Source organism: Aureococcus anophagefferens (assembly GCF_000186865.1).
Source record: "Aureococcus anophagefferens unplaced genomic scaffold AURANscaffold_58, whole genome shotgun sequence".
Lineage (NCBI taxonomy): Eukaryota > Pelagophyceae > Pelagomonadales > Pelagomonadaceae > Aureococcus > Aureococcus anophagefferens.
The window spans coordinates 50,546-72,945 of NW_008705611.1; the positions used below are offsets into that span (position 1 = coordinate 50,546).

General features: G+C 69.7%; 5 protein-coding genes across 5 annotated transcripts; 3 read left to right on the forward strand and 2 right to left on the reverse strand.

Moving 5' to 3' along the window:
- Window positions 1-2,864: 2,864 nt before the first annotated feature.
- Window positions 2,865-5,105, reverse strand: AURANDRAFT_67962 (hypothetical protein; the record flags this gene model as incomplete). Its single annotated transcript, XM_009043579.1, has 3 exons — window positions 2,865-4,617; window positions 4,707-4,826; window positions 4,879-5,105. 3 exons carry the CDS (start codon window positions 5,103-5,105, stop codon window positions 2,865-2,867), a joined length of 2,100 nt encoding a protein of 699 aa, XP_009041827.1.
- A 930-nt stretch (window positions 5,106-6,035) lies between these two features.
- AURANDRAFT_8066 (hypothetical protein) lies at window positions 6,036-6,344 on the forward strand (the record flags this gene model as incomplete). The annotated part of the gene is made up of 1 exon (XM_009043556.1): window positions 6,036-6,344. A coding segment is annotated over one exon (309 nt), but the record flags the coding sequence as incomplete, so codon positions are not given.
- Window positions 6,345-10,254: 3,910 nt separating this feature from the next.
- Window positions 10,255-10,443, forward strand: AURANDRAFT_9459 (hypothetical protein; the record flags this gene model as incomplete). Its single annotated transcript, XM_009043557.1, has 1 exon — window positions 10,255-10,443. A coding segment is annotated over one exon (189 nt), but the record flags the coding sequence as incomplete, so codon positions are not given.
- Window positions 10,444-12,036: 1,593 nt separating this feature from the next.
- Window positions 12,037-12,537, forward strand: AURANDRAFT_67964 (expressed protein; the record flags this gene model as incomplete). Its single annotated transcript, XM_009043558.1, has 1 exon — window positions 12,037-12,537. One exon carries the CDS (start codon window positions 12,037-12,039, stop codon window positions 12,535-12,537), a length of 501 nt encoding a protein of 166 aa, XP_009041806.1.
- A 1,671-nt stretch (window positions 12,538-14,208) lies between these two features.
- On the reverse strand, window positions 14,209-17,358 carry AURANDRAFT_67965 (hypothetical protein; the record flags this gene model as incomplete). Its single annotated transcript, XM_009043578.1, has 3 exons — window positions 14,209-14,797; window positions 15,600-16,696; window positions 16,768-17,358. 3 exons carry the CDS (start codon window positions 17,356-17,358, stop codon window positions 14,209-14,211), a joined length of 2,277 nt encoding a protein of 758 aa, XP_009041826.1.
- Between the last annotated feature and the right edge of the window lie 5,042 nt (window positions 17,359-22,400).

The window sequence follows — 22,400 nt, forward strand, 5'->3', positions numbered from 1 at the left end:
CACGTAGACCATGCCGTTGATGGACGACGACCCGCCGAGGCCCCGGCCGCGCGGGCAGGACACGCGTTTCCCGTCGAGCGCGGGCGACGGCGCGGTCTCGTAGGCCCAGTTCCAGCGGCCCCAGTGCATGGGCATGCTCAGCGCCGTCGGCATGCGCGTCAGGATGGACAAGGGCCCGCGCAGCGTCGACGCGTCGCCGGCCTCGAGCAGCGTCACCGACGCGCCGCCTTCCGCCAGGCGGCTCGCGACGACGCAGCCGGCGGACCCGGCGCCGACGACGACGTAGTCCGATTTCGTCGAGGAGGAGAAGGCCGCATGTTGGCGCAGCCGCAAACGGCGCGCAAGCGCGAGCGGTCTTCCCATCGCGCAGAATTTGCCGCAAGGGAATCTTCAACAACTTAGTCATTGAACACTCATTGAACCATCGGGGCAGCACGATGCGCGCAGCGCTCGCGGCCCTCGTCGCGGCGCTCTCACTCGCGCTCGCGAATGGCGACGGCGTGGCCGTGCTGCTCGTCGGCGCGGACAAGCGCCCGGGCTACGACGAGCGCATGGCGACGCTGCACTTCACGGCCATGCGCGACGACGTCGTCGTCCCGCTCGGGGCCGACGTCTTCGTCACGTCCGACGCCTGCCCCAGCGACGACGGCCTGAAGACGCTGGCGAATCTCGCCACGTCCTACTTCGGGAGCGCCCTCGCGGGCGTCGGCGCCGTCGCGGCCGCGCGGCCGTCGGGCGACTGCGCGGTCTTTCCCCCGGGCACGAACACGAAGCCGTGGATCCAGTGGTACCGCCTCGAGAAGTGCTGGGCGCTCATGGAGGCCCAGGAAGCGAAACGCGGCGCCACGTACGACGTCGTCGTGAAGCTCCGCTCGGACGCGACGCCGCGGCCGTGGCCCGCGCGCGCCGACGCGGTCGCGGACGCGGCCGCGCGGCGCGACGTCGTGCACGCGGCGACGGACCACGTCTTCTACGGGTCTCGAAAGGCCATGGCCGTCGCCTGCCACACCTTCTCCGCCATCGGAAACGTCTTCACGGGCGGCGGCGCGCACGCGCGCGACCGGTTCCTGCCGATTTCCGCGCCGGCGCTCCGGGACACGCTGCGGTCCCTCGACGCCAACGCCTTCAGCAAGCGCACGTGGCAGTCCTACAGCAAGGCCGGCGTACTGTACTTTCCCGTGGTGTTGCCGGGCGACGCGCGGGACCCGGCCGCGATGGCCGCGAATCTGGACGCGGCCGTCGCGTCGGGGATGACCTACGTCGACGCGTCGACCGCGCGCTTCGACTTCGGCGCCATGGCCGAGGGCGGCGACAAGGAGGTCGGGCGCTTCGTGACGGAGAAGGACTTTCTCGTGTGGCTCCTGCACAACAACGTGACGATCTGCGACCTCGACGGCGGCGAAACGTACCTCTACAAGGGCCGGTCCATCCGGCGGCCCACGCGGCCCTGCGGGGGGTAACGCGCTTATGAGCCCGAGCTGGGGGGTCGCGCATTCGCTTCACTTCTTGGCCGCGTCGCCGTTCTTCGGGGAGAGCGCGTCGAAGATGTTGATGCCGCTGTCCTCGTCGACGAAGAAGTCGGTGAGCTGCTGCTCGGAGAGGAGGCCGTCGCCGTCGGCGCCGAGGCCGTCGGCGGCGCCGCGCTTCGCGCGCCCGCCCTTCTCGTTGCGCTTGAACTCGACGATGGCCTTGGCGAGCGACTTGAGCCGCCCCTTGGGCTTGGGCCGCTCCTCCGCGCCGTAAACGCCGTGTTTGAGGTCGTGGGAGAGCTGGTCGAAGAGGGTCATCTTCGCCTGCTTGTCGAGGGACTGGGCGAGCTTCTCGGCGACGACGGCGCGCACCTTGGGGTGGAGCCCGCCGAGTAGGGCGACGGCGAGCTCCGCCTGGCGCTCGGGCGACGGGCTCGGGTCCGTCACGGCCGCGAGCTGCGCGAAGAGGGGCAGCGAGTGGCCGCCGTCGCCGTCGCCGCGGGACCGCTTCGCCGCCGGGTCCGACGACGCGTCGCCGTCGAGCGCGCGCTTGGACCCGTCGCCGTCCTTGTCCTCGACGCGCGGCTTCGACATGATCTCGATGGGCACGGACCGCGAGCCGCGGATGGGCGCGTCCGCCGGCCCGGCGACGAGGATGAAGCGCTGGTTCTGGTGGTGGCTGCTCAGGTCGTTGATGCGCACTTTCAGGGTGGCCGCGTCGCCGGGGTCCATCTCGAGCATCGGCTTGCTCTCCTCGGCGAGCTCGAAGAGCGGCACCTGGCGGTTCATGTTCTTGCTCTGGTTGAAGAAGCCGACCTGGATCTCGCCGGAGCTGCAGAGCGGGTCCACGAGGGGCTCCGTCGCCGCCTCGTAGAGCAGCCAGAGCGCGAGGCTCAGGTGCTCCTTCGTCGCGTTCGACACCGCGAGGTACATCCAGTTGCTGTTGCCGCCCATGTCCTTGTACCACGTGAAGGACCCCTGCTTCATGCCGCCCTCGAAGCAGTTCTTCCCGCGCTTGTTCTGGGCCGCGGAGATGGACGCGATGCGCACGGCCGTCGACCCGGGCGCGCCCTCCTCCATGCTGTTGGACGGCGACGCCGCCGCCGCCTTGCGAGTGCGCGGAGAAACGATGGTTTTGCCTTCTGCGCCTTCGAGCGCGTGCGCGGAAGCGCGGGTGCGACGGCAACGCGGCGCGGCGAGCGCGGCGCGAACGGCGTCGGTGCTCGTGGCACCGGAGCGGCGCGGCGCCCGGCTTGCCCGGGCGACTTGAATTGCGACTTGAAGTGCGACTTGGGACGTTCACCGCGGCACCAGTCCTCGGCCGCGGAGGCTCCGCGGGACGGTAAGCTAAACTAAGAACCCGCTCTACGCGTCCCGCGCGCTCCCGCGCGCGCCCTAGCGCCAGCGGCGCTTCTCGGCCTCGGCCGCGCGCTTGCCCTTGCGGTCGTCGCCGCCGCCGGCGTCGCCGGATTTCGCGAGGTCCGCGGCGTAGGGCGTCCGCATGGCGGCGAGGTACTCGGAGAGGTGGCGCATGCGCGCGACGTCCTTCTCGCGCCAGATGCACTCCATGTCCCAGGCGCGCTTGCGGCGCGGGCTCAGCGCCGCGGACTCGCGGCGCTCGCGCGCCTCGCGCTGCGACTCGGGCAGGGGCTTCGCGAGCGGGTGCTTGTGGTCCCGCAGGTGGACCTCGTCGTCGCCGGCGGCGGCGGAGTCGGGCGTCGCGGCGAAGACGCTGTGGTGCGGCGACCGCATGGGCCGCGCCTGGGCCGCGGGCTTGGCCGCGGGCGCGTCGCCGGCGTCGGAGCCCTTCTCGGAGCCCTCCTTCGCGCTCGCCGGCGGCGCGGCCGACGCCGGGAGGTTCAGCTGCTTGAGGTCCTGGGACGTGAGCGTCGCCTTGCCGTCCTTGGCCTTGACGGCCTTGCCGGCCCGCTTGGACTGCGCGGACGCGCGGCGGCCGCGGTCCGCGGGCTCGTCGTCGTCCTGGGCCTTCTTCTTCTTGTCCGTGGGCGGCCGCGCGCCGGGCTTCTTGGCGTCGGCGCTCTTCGCATTGGACTTTTTGGGCTTGTCGCTGGGCTTGGCCTCCTTGTCGGAGTCGTTCTTCTCCGCGGACCCGGCGCGGCTGCCCGCGTCGGCCTGGGACCCGGCCTGGACGCCGCCCTCGTCGCCGGAGGCCTGGGACTCGGCGTTGGCCTCGTCCCCCTTCGCGGCGTCCTTCTTGGAGCTCTCGTCGCCCTTCTTGCCGCCGGAGCCGTTCGACACGGCGTCGCTCGACGACGCGCACTCCGACGCGTTCTCCGCGCCCGAGTTCGCCGACGACGCCGGCTCGCCCGTCGGGCCCGGGCTCCGCAGGCCCGCGCGCTTCGCCGCGTGGGCGATGAGCTTGCCCTGGCGCTGGAGCAACCGGAGCGTCGACGGCTTCGCGGAGCCGCGCCGCGGGTCGATGCGGTGCTCGCGGCACCGGCAGCCCGCGACGTCCGCGTAGGCGGAGAAGCGCAGGCAGGGCGCGCCGCAGCAGCCGTAGGCGCCGTGCATGCGGAAGTCGTCGGCGAAGTGGGGCCGCTCCTCGTGGTAGAGGCACCGGCCCAGGTCGTCGGCGCCGAACCATTTCGCGCACGCGGAGCAGCGGAAGACGTGCGTGACGCCCCACATGAGCCAGTAGACCTCCTCCCAGGTCATGCCCAACGCGTGGAGCGCGCCGACGTGCTCCGTGAGGCTCCAGCGCTCGAGCACGGGCGCGTGGCGGCTCGCGAGCGCGCCGCGGCCGTCGACGAGGAACGGCGCGTCCGCGCAGGGGAGCCACTTCTGGGCCCAGGCCGGGTAGAGCTTGGCGCAGTGGCGGCACCGCAGGATCTCGCGGCTCACGGGCTTCTCCGACGGACCGCCCGATGCCGGCGCGCGGAGGTCGCCGTCCTTCTTCTCGTCGCCGTCCCTCTTCGCGCCCGGCTTCTTGTCCGGCTCCTTGGCGTCCCTGTCCTTGCGCGCCTCGGCGTGCCGGTGCCGGAAGTCGATCTCGAGCCGCCGCTTGTAGAGCTTGGGCAGCAGCTTGTCCTTCTTGTCGCTGAGCGACGCGAGCACCTCCGCCGTGCAGAGCTCCGCGAGGCGCAGCACGAGCTTCTCGGACACGCAGGCGAGGTCGATGGGCATGTGCCTGCGGCGCGCGGGCGTGGGACGGTTTTCCGGCAGCGACCGGAGGCGCCGGCGGCGCGCAGGATCTCGTCGATGTGCTTCGCCATGAACCGGAGGCAGTGCTCCACGAGGCGCTCCATCTCCAGGAACTCCGACGAGATGAGGATGGACACGACGCTGCTGCTGTCCAGCGGCGGCGGCCGCAGCGGCGAGTGGATCCACTGCACGAGCCTGAGGGAAACGCGCGTCGGTCCGCCGCGCGGCGAGAAACAACGGGACCCACCACTCGAAGATGTGCACGTCGCAGTGGACGCTGATGTCGATGTCGTCGAAGGACCCGCTGTCGCCGCCGAGGTAGGACTGGAAGTACTTCATCTCCTCGAGGAGCACGCTGCGGTCGCAGGCGAAGTCGCGGTTGATCTGGCGCGCCTCGTCGCAGACGTGGATGATGATGAGCTCGGACTGCGCCACGTTGACCGGCGCGGCGGCCGCCGGCGCCGTCGTGACCATGGCGCCGGAATGCGAGGCGCTATCGGTAAACCCGCGCTAGCTGCCCACCATTATGAATCGCGCGAGCGGTCGCGTCGTTTTTGGATGCTGCACGGCACGATCGGTTGGGCAGGATGATCGTGCTAGCGCTGCCCGTCTCGTAAACCCGAGCGGTCGAAAGAGGCGACGATCGACGAGCGCTTGAAAGAGACGATGATCGGCTTCGAGGCCGCCGACGAGGCCGATGGCACGGTCGTCACGGAGGCCCTGTCCCCCGAGGAGCTCGAGGCCGAGGCGGGCCGCAAGGCCTTCATCGAGCAGCTCAAGGCCCGGGACCGCGCGAACGCCGAGCGGGAGATCCAGAACAACAAGCGCCTCATGGTCGGCCTGAGCGACCGCGAGCGGCTCAAGCGGTCCATGCAGACCGAGGACGAGGCGCCGAACGTCGCCCTGGCGCCGCTCCGGTGGAACATCGACAAGGAGCGGCGCTTCCGCAAGGCGAAGCTCGACGAGGCGACGGACGCCTTCGAGGCGGGCTGCGCCTACCGCGCCTGCGCCCACTTCCACGCCTACGCGGCCCTCGAGAAGAAGATCGAGCGGCGACGACGGAAGGCGAAGCTCGCCGCGCGCGAGACGGCGCCGAAGCGGTTCAAGCTCATGCGCGAGTCCGTCGCCCACCTGCGCCAGTGCCAGCGCTTCGACGAATCCAAGGCGAAGGAGGAGGCCGTGCAGCGCGAGGAGGACGCGTACTGGCACACGGTCTCCGGCAAGGACTTCGAGGACCAGGCGGCGAAGCGGCTGGACCACTTAAAAACGGCCTTCGACAACGAGGAGCTCGCGCACGAGCGGGCGTTCTCCGTCGTGCGGAAGCAGCTCCTGTCGGAGCTGGACACGAACACGAAGGCCGTGCTCCGCGCGAACCCGAAGACGGTGGAGGACGAGCTCTGGAAGGCCGCGCACTTCGCGAAGACGGGCAACGCGGAGCGCCTCGAGGAGCTGTTAGCTCGGCGGGGCGCCAAGGTGACGATGGAGCGCGACCGCGACACGTCCTGGACGCCCCTCTTCTTCGCGAGCCGCGAGGGCAACTACGAGTGCGTGAAAGTTCTTTGCGCCTACGGCGCGGACACGAGGGCGGTGGACCCCAAGGGCCAGACGCCGTTGCATCTCGCGGCGAACTTCGCGTCGAAGGAGATCTGCGGGTGCCTGCTGGAGCACGGCGCGCCCATCGAGCACGAGGACTTTTACGGCCTCACCGCCATCGACCTCGCGACGGAGCGCGGCCGGCCGCCGGAGCTCGTGGCCTTTTTGGAGCAGTTCATGAACGAGATGGAGCGCATCGCCCACAAGAAGCGGTTCGCGGAGCGGCGCAAGGACCCGGGCATCCTCCAGGTCATCTCCGCCGCGCGCGCCGCGGCCAAGGAGGGGTCGAAGAACGTCTACAAGGAGAAGTCGCTCGCGGACATCGACCCCGAGCTCCTCGTGTCGTCGGCGGAGGGCTACGAGCGCACGGAGGATAACGACCGCGAATTGTTGGTCGCGCTGCGGAAGCTCGACTTCAAAGAAAAGGCCTTCGGCAAGGACTACGTGGGCCTCCTGCCCACTTTACAATCCGTCGCCGCGGCGTACAAGTCGCGCAAGGACTCGCTGGGCATGCGGAGCTCGCTGGAGCGCATCGCCCAGATCGCGGCGAAGAACTACGGGCTGCGCCACATGTCGACGGCGGCGGCCTACAACAACCTGGGCGAGGCCTTCCACGCGCTCGGCGAGGACGACGACGCGGCCGCGGCGTTCGCGTACGCGCTCCGCATCTCGCACGAGGCGCGGCGCGGCCGCATGTTCAAGGGGGGCGAGCCGCGCGAGGAGTACCACGCCGTCATGATCCCGCTGCGGAATCTAGCGTTGCACCTCTTCCACAAGGGCGACGTGAACGCGGCGCTGCCCATGTTCAAGCATCTGGTGGAGCTCCACGAGAAGCTGCACGACCCCGCGCTCGCGCCCGAGGACGGCCCGCCGTCGACGGCGGCGGCGGAGTTCCTCGGCATCGTGCCCAAGCCCATCGAGTCGCCGGCCCTCGTCCAGCCCCTGCTGACCTACGGCTACGCGCTCATGCTCGACACGGACTACGGTCTGTGCCGCGCGCAGTTCGACCGCGCGCTCGCCATCGTCGTCACGCACGAGGGCGACGGCGCCGAGGCGACCATCGTGCCCCGGGAGATGCTCGGGCTGCTCTCCTACTACGAGGAGAAGTTCGGCGAGGCCGAGGCCCACTTCAAGAAGGTCCACGACATCTTGTTGGCGCACGGCCGCGCGCGCGACGACCCGGACGTGCGGCGCCAGCTCGAGAACATCGCGACGGCCTGCTGCCGCCGCGGGCCCCGGACCTGGGAGTAGCGTGTGGTTTTACGTTGTGTTGTTGTGTCTTACTCCTCGTTGTCCGAGTCGAGGAGGCGGACGCCGTCCCAGTCCCGCAGGACGTAGAAGGGCACGTGGTCGACGCGCTCCGTGATAGCGCTCCCGCCGCGGCCCATCGCGCAGAGCGTCGCCGCGAGCGGGTCGCGGTAGTCGGCCGCGGGGTCGAAGCCACTGTCCCACTTCGACGGGGGAAGAGTCCGGGGTTCCGCTCGCTCGACGCGCTTGACCGAGGACGTGATCGGGACGGGGCGGCCGCCCTCGAAGGCGGGCAGGAATGCGATGGTCGAGATCGTCACGGCGTGTGTGTAGCTCTCGGGGATGCCCGTGGCCACGAGCGTCGTCGAGGTCGACGGGACGCGGTGCTCGTTACCGTGCTGGATGCGATCGAAGTAGGGCTCGATGGCGTCGACGCTCGCGCAGCCGTGCGCCGCGCGCAGGTAGGCCGCGAAGTCGAGCGTCGTCGCGTCGGGCAGCTCCGCGAGCCGCGCGGCGACGCGGCGGGGGAGGTCCGCGAGAAACTCGTTGGCCGCGTCGAAGCGCGAAATGTCGAAGTCCGGTTCGGTCCAGTCGACGCCGAGCTCGTAGCCGGCGAAGCCGGGGAAGCCGTACGCGTGATCGAGGTCGCGGAGGGAGTGCGCGAGAAACTTGTCGTCGTCCGCCGCCATCGCCGCAAAGGCCGCGATCGCCGCCTCCTCCTCGCGCCGGTGGTCGCGTTCCTCGAACGGAAGTCTGTGTGGTGCAATGTCCGATTCGCCGTAGACGTCGTCCGGAATGTCGCAGCCGGAATACTCGCCGCACTTCATCATGAAGATGACCGCCGCGATGTCGACGTGACGATCGTGCCAACCGGCGGTCGGGGGCGCGATCGGATTGCCTCCCCTATAATGCGTCGCCGACCCACGTTCGCAGTACTTGTACAAGACGAAGCGCCCGAGCGCCGGCGCGGCGACGCGCCGCACGTAGCGCTCGATCGCCGCGCGAGACGCCGCCGCGTTCGGCGAATGGTGCAGGACGTTCTCGAGCGCCGTCGCGGCGCGCAGCGCCATCGACGCTGGGATCGACGATTTGGTCTCGTCCGCGGCCTCCGCCGACGCCGACGCCGCCGCCTTCTGCTTCTTGCCGCCTTTGGCCTTGGGTGCCGCCTTCTTCTTTCTCGGCGCCATGAGTCCTTGCGACCTTGCGAGCGCGCGGCGATGAAGACGAGCGCGCGCGGATTTCGCGTGGGTTGAAACTCAGCACGCGCGGCTTTTGCGTGGGGTGTGCGAGAAAAAACTGCGACGCGGTACCGGTAGCGCCGCGGCCAAATCTTGCACGAGGCGCGGTCTATGCGCTAATGCGCGCGTCGGCTGCTCGACTGCGGTTTGAAGCTCTCAGTGAACCACACCCAGAGCGCCACGCCTGCCATCTCGACGTGTACCTGAAAGCAGCCCGTCACGGCGTCAACACACAGACCAGGCTGGGCTCCGCGACGCCCTCCCGGCCGGCAGCTCTCCGTCACGCAGGCGCTACATCCTGCGAGGCCGGCACGGCGTGTGCGCACGTGCGAGGCGCCGCCCGGGAAGAAGAAAGTTTCGATCGTTGAAGTGCGTATATCATGATCATCGCTGTGCATTCTTCTGAACGCGCTCATTGGTTGACAAACTGGCAGCTTCGCCTCTCGCGATTGGAGCATCGTTGCGCCTTCGACATGGCTGCCACTGAAGCTGGAGACTCCGCATCCGCCCACTCGCGCCCGCGCGTCATGTCCTGGACCGAAAAAGCCGACGCCGCCAGCGACCTGACGGTCTGGAGCCACAAGCGCACGGGCGAACTCCGCTTCGTGAGCCCCTACAGCGACGACGCGGCGCTCCTCGACGACGACCTCTTCCTCAACACGGACTGGCTGCTGGACGTGTCCGACGACGACGGCACCATCAGCAGCAAGGCGAGCGGCGAGGTGAGCGACCTGTCGAGCTCGAGCAAGACGGTGAGCGACCTGTCGAGCTCGAGCAAGACGGTCTCCGCGGACGACGCGCTGCCGGACGACGCCGAGCTGCCCGCGGACGTCTCCGGCGCCATCGCGGCGTTCCAGCGCTTCGAGCACGGCGAGGGCCGCTTCAGCCTCGAGGAGGCCTTCAAGATTTTGGAGCTCGTGCACCAGCGCGACCGCCGCGTGCTCGACAAGGTCGAGGTCCGGCCGACGGCGAGCCCCGTCCGCGACCTCGGCGCGCACGCGTACCTCATGGCCCGCAGCGGCAAGCGCGGGCGCACCTGCGGCGCCGAGGTGTCGGGGTTCGCCGTCACGTTCCAGTCCGTGCACAACTCGGAGCTCTGGTTCCCGACCGACGGGGGCGACGTCGGCGTCGCGTCGCGGCCGATGGCGCGGTCCGCGCGGCGCGCCAAGGGCGGCGAGCACGGCGGCGGCGTGTCCCACGGTTACCGGGGCCGCATGTACACGCTCGTCGAGCGCGTCGAGGCCGGCTCGAAGCGCGTCCGCGTCGTCGACGACAGCCTCGGCCTCATCCGCGTCTGGAAGTCCGAGTCCGAGGCGCCGCGCGCGCCCGCGGCGGGCGCGAAGCGGCGCCGCGCGGCCAAGGCCCCGGCCGCGGCGCCCGCGGCGCCGCCGCCGCCGGCGCGGCCCCCGCGGCCCATCGCGCCGCGCGGCGTGCCGACCGCGATCTTCGGCGGTGTCGTCTCCAAGGCCGCGTCGCTCACGGCCGCGCTCCGCGCGAGCGGGTCGCGCCTCTCCGTCTTCGTCGGCAAGCCCGACCACAAGGTGCCCGACGCCTACACCTGCCCCATCACGCGCGAGCTCATGCGCGAGCCCGTCGTCTGCGCCGACGGCCACACGTACGAGAAGGCGGCCATCGAGGCCTGGTTCCTCGAGGACAAGTCGACGTCGCCGAAGACGGGCCTCGCGCTCGACTCGAAGCACCTCGTGCCCAACTTCGCCATCCGCTCGGCCATCGACGAGCTCCGCGAGCCGCGGTCGCCGCCGCCGCCGCCACCCGCGGACGACCTCGTCGACGACGGCGAGCTCTGGCCCTTCGACGCCCTGCCGGACTACGCGGGCATGTGGCCCTGAGGCGGCCCGTTTCCCCGGCCCGGAAGCGCGCGGGCCGGCCGCCCCTTTATCCGCTAACGCACATATGTGAAACTCAGGTCGTGCCGACCGGTAGGCCACCGGTGCGTGAATCGCCGTGATCGCGAGGTCGAGCACAAAAACCACCACAAAATCTTGCACAAACCTCGCGCCAAGACGCCTTCAAAGCCATGGCCAAGGTATCGAAGCCGCCGGCGTGCCTGGACGCCGAACGTTGTCCAACGATCGCTGCATGCCTCGACGCAAATCCATGTTGCGTCGCTTTCGGCAGCATTGGGTCTGATAAACCTCTTGGCATCTCGCGAAATCGGCTCATGACCGGCGTGCTCTTCGCCGCTGGTCTCGCCCTTTGCCTGAACGTCTTCGCGTGCCTGGCGATGAGTACCGTCGGCGGCGTCATCCGCACGAGCGCGTGGGCCGTCGGTCGCGCGCGACGCGGGCCCGGCACGGCGTATTTCGGGCTCACGTCGGCCGTCGCGTACCACGACGACAAGATCATCTACGAGGAGTCATTGGGCGCACGTCGAATGCTCCGAGTACGCGCTTCCGCCCGACGACGACGCGCGGGAGAAGCCCCAAGACGACGTCCGGAAATGTCGCAATTGCCGCCGCCGCGTCGAGGGCATTCGGTCTACCGTCATCGTCTCCATGATCACGACGCTGGGCACTGCTCGTTTCGCGATGAAGCGCATGTCGCCCGAGAATGATCGAAGTCTCTTCAAAGCCCTCGGAATAATCCTGGGTCTCATCGCTTTCAGCACAGCTCTATCGCCGCTCATCGCATTCCGCGCCGACTGCACGACGTCGTCGACGAGCTCGCTGGACATGCGCAATGGGCCTGGATTCATCTGCATGGGAATCGCCGTCTTCCTCAAGGGCTCATCCGTCTTCGCCCACCTCGCGCTCCGCGTCTCGAACGGCGACGGCGTGGTCCGCGAGCCGTCGGTTCACCCCAAGAAAAGCGCGGCGAAGGGGATGGCGCGAAGTGCATGTCCGTTCGCCCCCGTCCACATAGACGTGGAGGGTAACTAGGTCGTAAAAACACGCGTGGAGCCAGTGCACGCCGTCTTCACCTTCGACCTTCAGGCGAACCTTCCGCCGCCCGGTCAAGCAGTTTTGGCAGAAGCGGCTCGAGAGGCGCGCGCATTGAACACTCTAAAACCTTGTAAACTCCCGCGTCCTATTCCCTCGGGCGCCATCAACCTGCTACGCCATCGTTCGCACCGATTTCGACGCTGATTCTGCGCGAGAAATCGTGTTCCCGGTCGTGAGAGTTCGTGCGTCGCGATCGGACGTGCGCCGTCGCCCCGGGGGGTAATCGACACATCTGCGCGCGCGCGTGCCGTGTACTTGGTCTGTGAATGTTCCCCGGCGATTTCGTGCGGGGAAACTTCGGATCGCGCGCGCGCTCGACGACGAACTCGCGGTCTCGTAGGCGCTCGCCGTACGTCGTGAAACATGATCGCCGTGCTCTTCGCGAAGACGCCCGACGCCGTCGGTGTCGTGCACCGGTGCGTCTCGGTCAAGGCCGCTCGCGAGAAGTGCGGCGGCCTCGCGGACGAGAAGCAGTGCGCCGTGCGCGAGGCGTCGGAGCACGACGGCATGCTCTTCCCTCCGAGTCTCGCCGGCGAATCCGACGACTTCCTGGCCAAGGCCGCGCGGTGCGGGGCCGTGACCGCGGGCAAGGACGCGCCCCCGCACGTCGTCGTCGTCGACATCGACGCGCCCGCGAAGAGCAAGTGGGCCGCGCGCGTTCTCGGCTTCGCCAGCGCCAAGTCCGCGGCGACCTACGCCCTCCACTGCTACCGCACGGCCGGCTCGCGGCTCAAGTCGATCGAGATGCACGCCTTCGAAGGCTGGGTGCAGGCCGCGCCGCGCATGCACCTCCAGGGCGGCGGCGTCTTCGACGCGAACTACGCCATCGCGGACATCGCCGCGCTCGAGGCGGCGGCGGCCTGAGCGCGCGCACAAGACCAAAGCAAGACCAAAGACCAGGTGCCCCGAGCACCGCTACACACCCAACGTCGGCGCGGTCTTCGCGCTGCGGCCACGCGGCGACGGACCCAATTCGCTCTGGGCCCAGCTCCGCGCCGACCCCGCGGCCGCCGACCTCGTCGCCGCCCTCGCGGCCCACGTCCCGGACGACCTCGGCGCGCCGCGCGACGGCCACGCGCGGCCGAAGCGCCCCGCGCCGCGGCTCGATGATAGTGGCTAAGCCGTACTAAGTAGTTGGGACTGACTGAAGCAACCCTCGGTAGCGGATAGTTAGCACTAACTACCGGCCCAACCTCAGGCTGACCCGGCCCCACCATGTACTCATCCGAGTTATCAATCTAGGCCATCTAGACGCGCGAGCGCATTCTCGGCGTCGTTGTCCCCTTGCGCAGCAGCGAGCGCATACAATCGTCGGGCCTCCTCCGGATCATTGGCCTCCTCTGCAAGTTCAGCAAGATTGTGCTGCGCCGCTGCGTTGCCGCGATCGGCAGCCATGCGATACAGCTGCTTCGCCTTGTTCGGCTTCACATTGACGCCGTCCTCTCCGGTATGATACATATACCCGAGATTCACGGCTGCTTTCGCGTCTCCGAGCTCCACACCACGCTTTAAGATTTTCATCGCCTTCTTCACGTTTTTCGCTATTCCAAGTTGAACGTCACCGTCCAGGTAAAGCATCCCCTAATAAGCGACCGCCTCTGGCACGTCGTTCTCCACGTGGCGACGGATCCGAGCCAGTATCTCCGGGACACTTTGAGCCGCCGGTGTGTGGCAAAGAGCACAAAACTTCGAATCTGTCTTAAACCAGCACGACGCGCAAATCTTCCGGAAGCAGCAATGATAATGGTAAATTTTTGTATGGACTGTCCAGACTTCCAAGCAGATCGGGCACCGCGAGCCGTACCGCTCAGACTGCGGCGCCGGCTCCGGATTCGCCTCGCGCCGCGCGCGAGCCGCCTCGTGTTCCGCGGCGATGCGCGCGCGGATCTCGTCGGCCTGCGACCGCGGCGCGGGGCCGTAGAACACCTCGCGCGGCGGCGACGGCGGGGGCGTCGGGGCCTCGGTCCGCGCCGCCTCCGCGGCCTGGATCTTCTTGCAGACCTTCCGGTGGCCCCGGTCGCGCCAGTCGATGCGTTGGCAGGCCGTCGAACAGTAGGCCGTCGTGCCGCACCCTTGGCACGCCTTGGCCTTGTCTGCGCCGCATATCGTGCAGGTCTTGAGGGTTTCGAGTTTTTTGCCCTTCGCTCGGGCCATGCGATTCTCATACTCCAACTTCTTCTCCCGCCAATCTTTCGAAGACATGGCGGTGAGAGTCGCCGCCGGCGTCGCGGCCGGGCCTCTCGACGCCCCCTCGAGAGCGAGAGCGAGCTCGAGGACGGTGTGACGAGGGAGAGGTTCGTCGACGCGGGACGACGGGCGGCGCGCGGAAGCTCGTCGATGCCACCAAGCCGACGCCGGTCGCGCTGCTCGAGCTGTTTGTCAACTCGCGTCCGATCGGCGAGTCCCATGGACGCCTCCATGCGCTCTCCATGGCCAGGCACGCTCTGGAGAGCTGTCGGCCTGGCCCCGGGACTCGGCCCCGACTACGAAGTCCGACGATTAATGGAGCCCTCAAACGGCACCCCCGCGCCCGGCCTAGCCGTCGGGCCGGTCGAGCCACGGCGCTTGGCGGTAGCCGGAGACGCGGCCCTCGACCTGGGGCGGGTAGTACTGCCGCTCCTTGAGCTTGAGGTCCGCGTTGTGCTTCTGCTGCGTGAGGCAGCCCTCGAAGTCGTTGAAGCCCGGCGTGGGCATGCGGCGCCCCATGGACACGGGCGCCGTCGCCGGCTTGTGCGCCGTCGGGAGCCGCCGCTCGGCCGGCGCGGCCGTCGCGGGCGGGACCATGTAGCCGCGGCGGTGCGCGTCCGGCGTGTCCGGCGTCGGGTCCACGGCGTTCATCTGGAACCAGGACCGGAGCTCCGGCAATTTCCAAACGTCGTTGTCCATCTTCGAGTAGAGGCGCACGGGGAACGACCGGTCGGGGCACCTCAACAGTCGCTCGGGGTCCTTCTGGATCGCGTACTGCTCGCGCCAGCCCCGGAGCTTTCCCGTCGTCTTTCTCGCGTTGCGCTTCTTCTCCTGGAGCTTCCGCGCGTCGTCGACGGCGCGCCGCTTGTCCAGCACCTCGAGGGCCTGGTGCCGGATCTGCTTCTCGCGCTTCTCCATCTTCGCCAGGAACTCGGCGCTATAGTGGACCGGCATGGCCGCGGCGGTCCGGGCGGCGTCTGCGCCTCGCGATGCGGCCGCGGCGCCGACGGGGCTGCCACCGAGCGTCGACGGGCCACCCAGAGATGATCGCGTTACAAGGAAGAGATTTGTAATCGAAGTAGGTCGGTGGTGAATTTTGGCGCAGAGCTGTTGATGGTCGCAGCTATGCGTGCCGCAGCTATAGCGCTCCTCGTCGCGTCGTGCCGGGCGCTCGTGGCGCCGCGCGCGCGGCTCCACAACCCGCCGTCGCGCCGCGGCGCGCCGCTCCGTTGCCCGCCGTCGCGCCGCGGCGCGCCGCCGCCGGCCATGGCCGTCATCGACCCGTCGTTTAACCTCGCCCTCGGCAGCGTCGCCCTCGCTAGCGTCTTCGGCGCCAAGGGCTCGCCGGTGAAGTTCGCGCCCCTCGCCGTGCTGCTCGCGGCGTTCGGCGCGTTCGTCGCGTTTCAGACGTCGACGCTTCGCTTCGAGTTCACGGACTCGGCCTTCGAGCTCGCGCGGATTGGGCGCGCGCCGGACGAGAACGTCGTCACCGGCGGCAGCAACAGCTGGAAGCTCGCGACGGTGACGAACTACGCGTTCCTCCCCTCGGAGGGCTTCCCCGTCCTCGTCTACTTCCGCGAGACGCAGACGCCGCCGGCGGACCGCGTGGACGCGCCGATAGTCGTGGACGACCTCGACGGCCAGGCCCACTTCTTCCCCGCGATCGCGCGGGCGGACCAGATCGCCGCGGGCTTCGCCCGGGCCGGCTGCCCCCGGAAGTAAAAGGGGGCGACCCTTACGGGGACGCGGAGTTCCTCGCCTCGCTGCGCGCGAGCGGCTGCGCGCCCTCGCTGAGCGCCTTGCGGAGGCGGGGCTGGCCCGCGGCGGCCGGGGGCGCGGCGGAGAAGACCGAGCGGAGGTCCCCGGCGCGGCATTCCCCTGCCGCCGCCGGCGCGCTTCCGGGGGTCGCCAGCGGGAGCTCCTCGGGGACGTCGGCGAGGACCGCGTCGAGGCTCGCCCGGACGGCCTCGCCCTGGAGGCGCGCGTGGAGGCCGACGAGCTCGGCGCGGAGGTCGTCGACGGTCTCGTGGGCCGCGCAGAGGTGCTCGAGCTGCGCGGGCGAGAAGCGCTTGCCCGCGTCGGCGAGCGCCTCGACGGCGGCGGCGACGGCGGCGACGTCGCCCCCGGCGCCGAAGTAGTGGCGGCACATGGCCTCGGCGGAGGCGCCGTCGACGAAGCCGAGGTAGAGCTTCATCGTCACGCGGCCCGGCCGCACGAGCGCCGGGTCGAGCTTCTCCGGGTGGTTGCTCGTGAGCACGACGATGCGGCCGGGCGCCTCGACGATGCCGTCGAGGGCGTTCAGGAGGCCCGCGAGGCTGAGCTCGTCGCCGCGCGGCGCCTTGCCGTCCTTGCGGTCGCCGCCGCGGTCGAGGACGACGTCCGAGCAGGCGTCGACGTCCTCCATGACGAAGACGCACTTGTCGGGCGGGACTTCGAACGTCTCCGAGGCCGTCTCGAAGCGCCCGTCGAACAGCATGTCGTAGAGGCGCTGGTTCGTCCGGACGCGGCTCAGGGGCACGTTGACGACGTGGCGCCGCGTCGCGTGCGCGATGGCCTTGATCAGCGACGTCTTGCCCGTCCCCGGGGGCCCGTGGAGGAGGAGGCCGAGCTTGTGCTGCACGCCCGCGATGGCGAATTTCCCCCGCTTCGCCTCGAAGTCCTCGAGGAGGCGGAGGACTCGCGGCTTCTCCGAAAAGAACAGCGCGTCGAAGGTCTTCTCGTCCGCGAGCGCGTAGCGCTTCCAGCTGTTCTCGGACTTGGCGATGGGCGAGAACATGAAGCGGCCCTCCCGGGCCTCCTTGAGCGCGAGGCCGCGCCGCCGGAAGGCGAACGCGGCCTCTCGGTGAAGTCGCGGATCGCGGCCTCGGCGGCTCCCGCGCCCCGCGGCGACCGCGCCGTGAGCGTCACCGTCGTCGTCACCGTCTTCCGCCCAAAGGTCGCGGAGGACTTGTCCTGGCCGCCGCTCTTTGACGACCGGTCGAGGCGCATGGAGACCGGGCCGTCGCGGCTCACGACCGTCGTCGTCCCGCTCGTCGGGGTCTTGCGGATCTCGAGGCGCCGCAGCGCCCGGGCCGCGGAGAAGCCCGCGTCGTCCTCCTCGGCGTCGTCCTCGCCCGCGAGCCGCGGCAGGAGCGTCAGGCACCCGTCGAAGGACGGCACGGGCCGCGCCGAGACGTAGTCGAGGATCGCCTTGATGAGGATCTCGTTCCGATCCTCGGCGTCGGAGGACCCGCGCATGGCGTAGCCGTACTTGTCAAACGTCTCGACCCACTCGAGCGTCCGCGCGCAACCGACACCGTCGAATTGCTTAAGCGCCGAGCTGTACCAGTCGTTCAACCGTTCGATCATCCGGTCCTGGGTCTCCTTGAGCACCGAGTTGAGGAGCAGCGGGAGGAGCAGCGCGACGAGGATCGACACGATGGACGGCGACCCAGCTCCATCGTCGCCGCCAGTGGTATTGGCCCCAACGCCCGTGGCGTTGACCAGGGCACCCACCATGGGCGCGCGTGCTTCGAATGATGGACTGTGGTTTGTGAAGATTTGCCCATTGTCCACAGAGGCTGCCCCGAACCAGAGGAGAACGATCCGCAGCTGGGTAAGCTACAAAGGAAAGGAGCCGTCAATATGCTGCCTTGGTAGTTCTGCTCGGCAGCCTCTCCGAAGCTTCCGCCTGGCTGCGATGGCGCTGCCTAAAAGCAAACGCACAACCGCGAGGCAGCGGGCCATCTCAAGCTTTCGGCCCCCGCGTCCTTCGGCGGCCTCGCGGCGCAGCCCGGTGCCATGGCCGGCGACGGCGGCGGCGGCTTCGACACCCTGTCCTTCGGGCTGCTCAACGCGCTCAAGACGAACAATCGCCACATCGACCTCTTCATCGTGGCCTTCTTGCCGACCTTCATCACCCTGGTGACCGCGAGCAACGAGAAGCTGCGCCTGCTCGTGCTCCGGGCCCTCGCGGGCGTCCGGCGGTCCCAGCCCGCCTACGAGCGGACGGTGCGGATCGAGACGCGCGCGCGGGCATGGGGCAACGCGCGCGTCGACGAGGACTCGCGGAACCTCGTCCTCCACAAAGCCATCGCTTTGCATCTGAGCCGCCTGGGCGTCCTCGACGGCGAGGCCGACGCGAAGCTCAAACTTGTCGCGAAGGCGGAAGAAGAATCTGACGGGCCGTCGTACTGCGAGACCTTCGGGACCACCGCGGCGCTCCTCGACCAGTACGAGATCGTGTCCGCCGTGCCCGACGACGTCTGGATCGACATCGACGAGTCCACCGGACTGTGCGTGCGCCGCGTCGTCGGCGACGGCGGCGACGGCGACGAGTCCAAGAAGGGCGACGACGGCGGCGGCGACAAGCGCGGGGACTCGACGGTCACGACGCTCGACTTCGTGTTCAGCTGCGACACGGGCAGCGAGCCCATCGACGCCTTCCTCCAGCGGGCCCTCGACGACTACATCGACTCCGTCGAGGCGAGCAGCAAGGATCGCGGGCGCTACCTCTACGTCCGTTCCGCGCCGCCGAGCGAGGCCGGCGCCAAGGCCGGCGACGGCGACGGCGACGGCGACGACGACGGCGGGGACGGCGCGTCCTACAAGCGGTACCCGCTCGGCGACACGAAGACCTTCGAGTCCCTCTTCTTCAAGGACAAAAGCAAGCTCCTGTCTTTGCTCGACGCCTTCCACGCGAAGCGGGGGAAGTACGCCGTCGCTGGATTTCCGCACAAGCTCGGTGTTCTATTACACGGTCCCCCGGGGACGGGCAAGACGTCGCTCATCAAGGCCATCGCGCACCGCACGGGTCGGAACGTCGTCTCGATCAGCGTCGAGCGACAGGAGTGTTTTTTCGCGTGAATTTCGCCTGAAGATGTGAAGAAATCCGACCCCGTCGCACTCGGTAGGTCTCGATCCCGCTGACCAAGGTCCAAACGAACCAGGAGCTCATGGACGCCGTCTTCGACCTCAAGTTCAACGTCGCGCACGTCGACTGCGCCGTGTCGCTGACCTTCCGGCAGACGATCTTCGTCCTCGAGGACGTCGACGCCGCGTCCTCCGTCGTCCTCAAGCGCGGCGAGGCGGCCGAGGAGGAGGCGGCGAAGCCGCCGCCCCCGGCGATCGCGGCCGACGCGGACCCCGTCTCCAAGCTCCTCGCGCTCATCGCCGCCGACGACGCGGCGACGGGGGCGACGTCGACGCTCTTCGCGCCCAAGCTGGACGCGGACCGCCTGGACCTGTCGGGCGTCCTGAACGTGTTGGACGGCGTCGTCGACTCGCCGGGCCGCCTCATGATCATGACGACGAACCATCCGGAGAAGTTGGACCCGGCGCTGATCCGCCCGGGCCGCTGCGACCTCCACATCCACCTCGGCCACATCCACCTCGAAGAAGCCGCGGAGATGGTCCGGCACTACGTGCTCTTCGGCCGCGAGATGACGCCCGGCGAGTCCGAGGCCTTCGCGACGGCCTGGGACGCGCGCGCGACGCGCGACGTGACGCCCGCGACCCTCGAGCAGATCTGCGCGGGCGCCGACGACCTCGCCGGCGTCCTCGCGGCCCTCGCGCGACTCCGCCCGTGAAATGTACATCGAATTATGATACTATCCACACTATTCATCATCCGCGGCGAGCTCGAAGGCGCAGCAGCAGCAGGTCTTGACGCAGGCCGGCGGGCCCGTGTCGACGAGGAGCTGGGCCACGAGTATCCCCGCCTCGAACTCGCCGTCGAGCTGGAGCGACGCGACGCCGTCGACGGCGAGGGCGTCGGGCCAGCAGGAGAGTTTCCGCAGCCGCCGCGCGGACGCGCCGAAGGGCGTCGCCGGCGACTCGGCCCACGCGACGTCCGCGGCGGCCGCCGCCGCGTTCGGGCGGTCGTCGCGCACGGGCCCGCGGAGCGACAGGCGCCAGGCGCCGCCGCGGTCGTGCCACGTGCCCGCCAGCGTCGCCGTCGACCACTCGAGGCGCCCGTCGCCGCGCGCGGACGCGACGGCGAGCGTCGCCGTCGCCGCGGATTTTTCCACCGCCAGCGAGAGCGTCGCCGCGGCGACGTAGCCGAGCTCCTTCGGGAGCGCCGTCGCCTCGATGTCCCGGAGGGACACCTTGGCGCCGAAGACGCTCGTCTCCGACGCCTTGCCCCAGGACGTGCCCCGGAGCTCGGAGACCGCGTCGGCGGCGGCCGCGAGCGCGACGCCCTCGAATTGGAGCGCGTTCGCGTAGGACACGTCGTCGTCGCCAAAGTAGGGCGCGCCGGGGAGGCGCGCGGACCAGACGCCCATGGCCCGGCACTGGCAGACCGCGTGGGGCGTGAAGCCGAAGGACCCGAGGAGCACGGGCCCGAGCCGGAGGCCCCGGTACTCGCAGGGCGTGACGCAGTGGACGCCGACCATGGACGGGTTGTTGCCGAGCATGCCCTCGCCGTTGAGCCCCTCCTCGTGGAGCGCGAGGAGCACGACGGCCGACGGCAGGTCGCCGTACTCCTTCTCCGCGAGGCCGCTCATCGCGACGCGGCAGCCGCCGCGGTCCATGCGCATGCGGCCGCGGAACCGCGTCCACCGCGCGCGGCCGCCGCGGCGCACGCGCCGCCGCACGATGCGCGCGTCGCCCGCCTCGTCGACGCCGAGGGCCGCGCCGAGGGGGCCGTCGCCGTCGACCTCGAGCTCGAAGGACCCGACCTGCGAGCCGATGCCCGCGCTCGACGCGGTCCGCGACGCGCCCAATGCGATCTGCGTGCGGAACGTCGCCGACGCCAAACAGACCTCGCGCGGGCCGCAGCCCCGCGCCGCGTAGCCCAGCGGCGCGAAGGCCGCCGCCCAGACGCGCTCGACGCGCGACGCCTCGTGGAACGCCTTGCAGACGCGCGCGGCGGACGTCAGCGACGGGATGTCGCCGAGGTAGGCCAGGATGTGGGCGCTGTGGTACATGTTCATGCGCCGCAGGGACGCCATCGTCGGCGACCCGAGCCCCCGCGGGGCCGCCGGCGGCGGCGGGAGCGCGGGGCGGGGGTGCGGGCGCGGGGCCGCCACGGCGGCCATGGGATTCGGGGCTGCCACGGCGGCCATGGAGTTTGGGGCTGCCCCTGCACCCGCCGGCGACGCCTCGGCGAGCCCGCAAAGCCGCGGAGCACGCGGCGCACCGACGCGTCCGGGGGCTGCCCCAGCGCCTGCTGGTGAGGTGGCCCTTTGTTCGAGGATGGAATTCGAAGATGCGCCCGCCAAAACCAGGGATGTTTCCCTGCACCTTAAGGCCTTTCACATTCAAGCAGCCCGGTCGAGCGCTGGGCAGCTCAAACGCGGCGCGGCCGCCGCTGCGCGCCGAGCCATGGGCGTGGGCTCGAGCACGCTCATCCTGCGGAACGTCGAGGAGGGGACGAGCGAGCAGCGCCTCGAGGAGATCATCGAGAAGTTCGCCTTCTTCAAGCGCTGGAGTCTAAAGGACGTGCGCTTCAGCCTCGACGCCTACGGCGGCCTGCCGCACGCCTTCGACCGCCAGCCCGGCGAGGAGGTCGTCGCGCTGCCGCGGAGCCTCGCCGGCGACCTCCTCGGGCGCCAGACGTCCTGGGCCGACTACTACAAGATCACCTACGAGACGGAGACGCTCCGGCGGTCCGCGGACAGCGAGCGCGAGCGGCGCAAGTGGCACTGCGCGTCCTTCGGGTTCTCCATGAAGGTCGACGCGACCGCCAAGGGCGAGCTCGAGAGCTACCGCATGTTCCTCGACGACGTGCCGTCGCCGCCGCCGGAGAACTTTGAGAATCCCGCGCACACGGACGACGAGGACGACGGCGAGGACGGGCCCGAGGATTTGGGCCCGGCGGCGCGCGCCCTCGAGGCCGGCGCGCCGGCGCCGGCGCCCGGCGACGACGGCGGCGAGCACGGCCTGCTGGCCCTCGTCGCGGCCGCGGCCGGCGCGCCGGGCCCCGCGCCGAGCCCCGAGGACACGCCCGAGGCCGCCGTCGCGCCCGAGGCCGTGCCGCCGGCCGAGGCGCCGCGGAGCCTGCCGAAGAAGTGGGACCCGACGCTGCGGTCGCCCGTGTTCTTCGGCTACGAGGACGTGACCGTCGGCCAGGAGGCCGCCGCGGAGAAGAAGGCGCTGGAAGCGCAGAACTCCAAGGAGGACGCCGTCGCGACGGCCCAGCGGCTCAAGCGCACGGAGGCCATCGAGAAGTACCGCGGCGACTGCCTGGCGCGCAAGCAGGCGCGCGACCGCAAGCTCAAGACTTTGGAGGAGGCGCACCACAAGGCCGCGCGCGTGCGCAAGGCCAACTACACGGGCCGGCGCCAGGTCTGCGCGTCCATCCTGGAGAAGATGGAGCTCGACAAGCGCTTCGACGCCGACGAGCGCGCGGCGACGGCGGCGACGGACGCCGAGGCGAACCGGCTCCACGTGCACAACCTCGAGCGCGAGTCGCACGAGGCCCGGGACTGTGTCGAATTCAACCGCTGGTTTGGGTGGTCCTGACCAAACTTGAGAATTCTCTAGCTCGGTCACATCGAAGTCGATTCGGCCGATTTTTGGACGAATCGATCGCTCTCGTCGAGTTCTCGAAGCCGAGT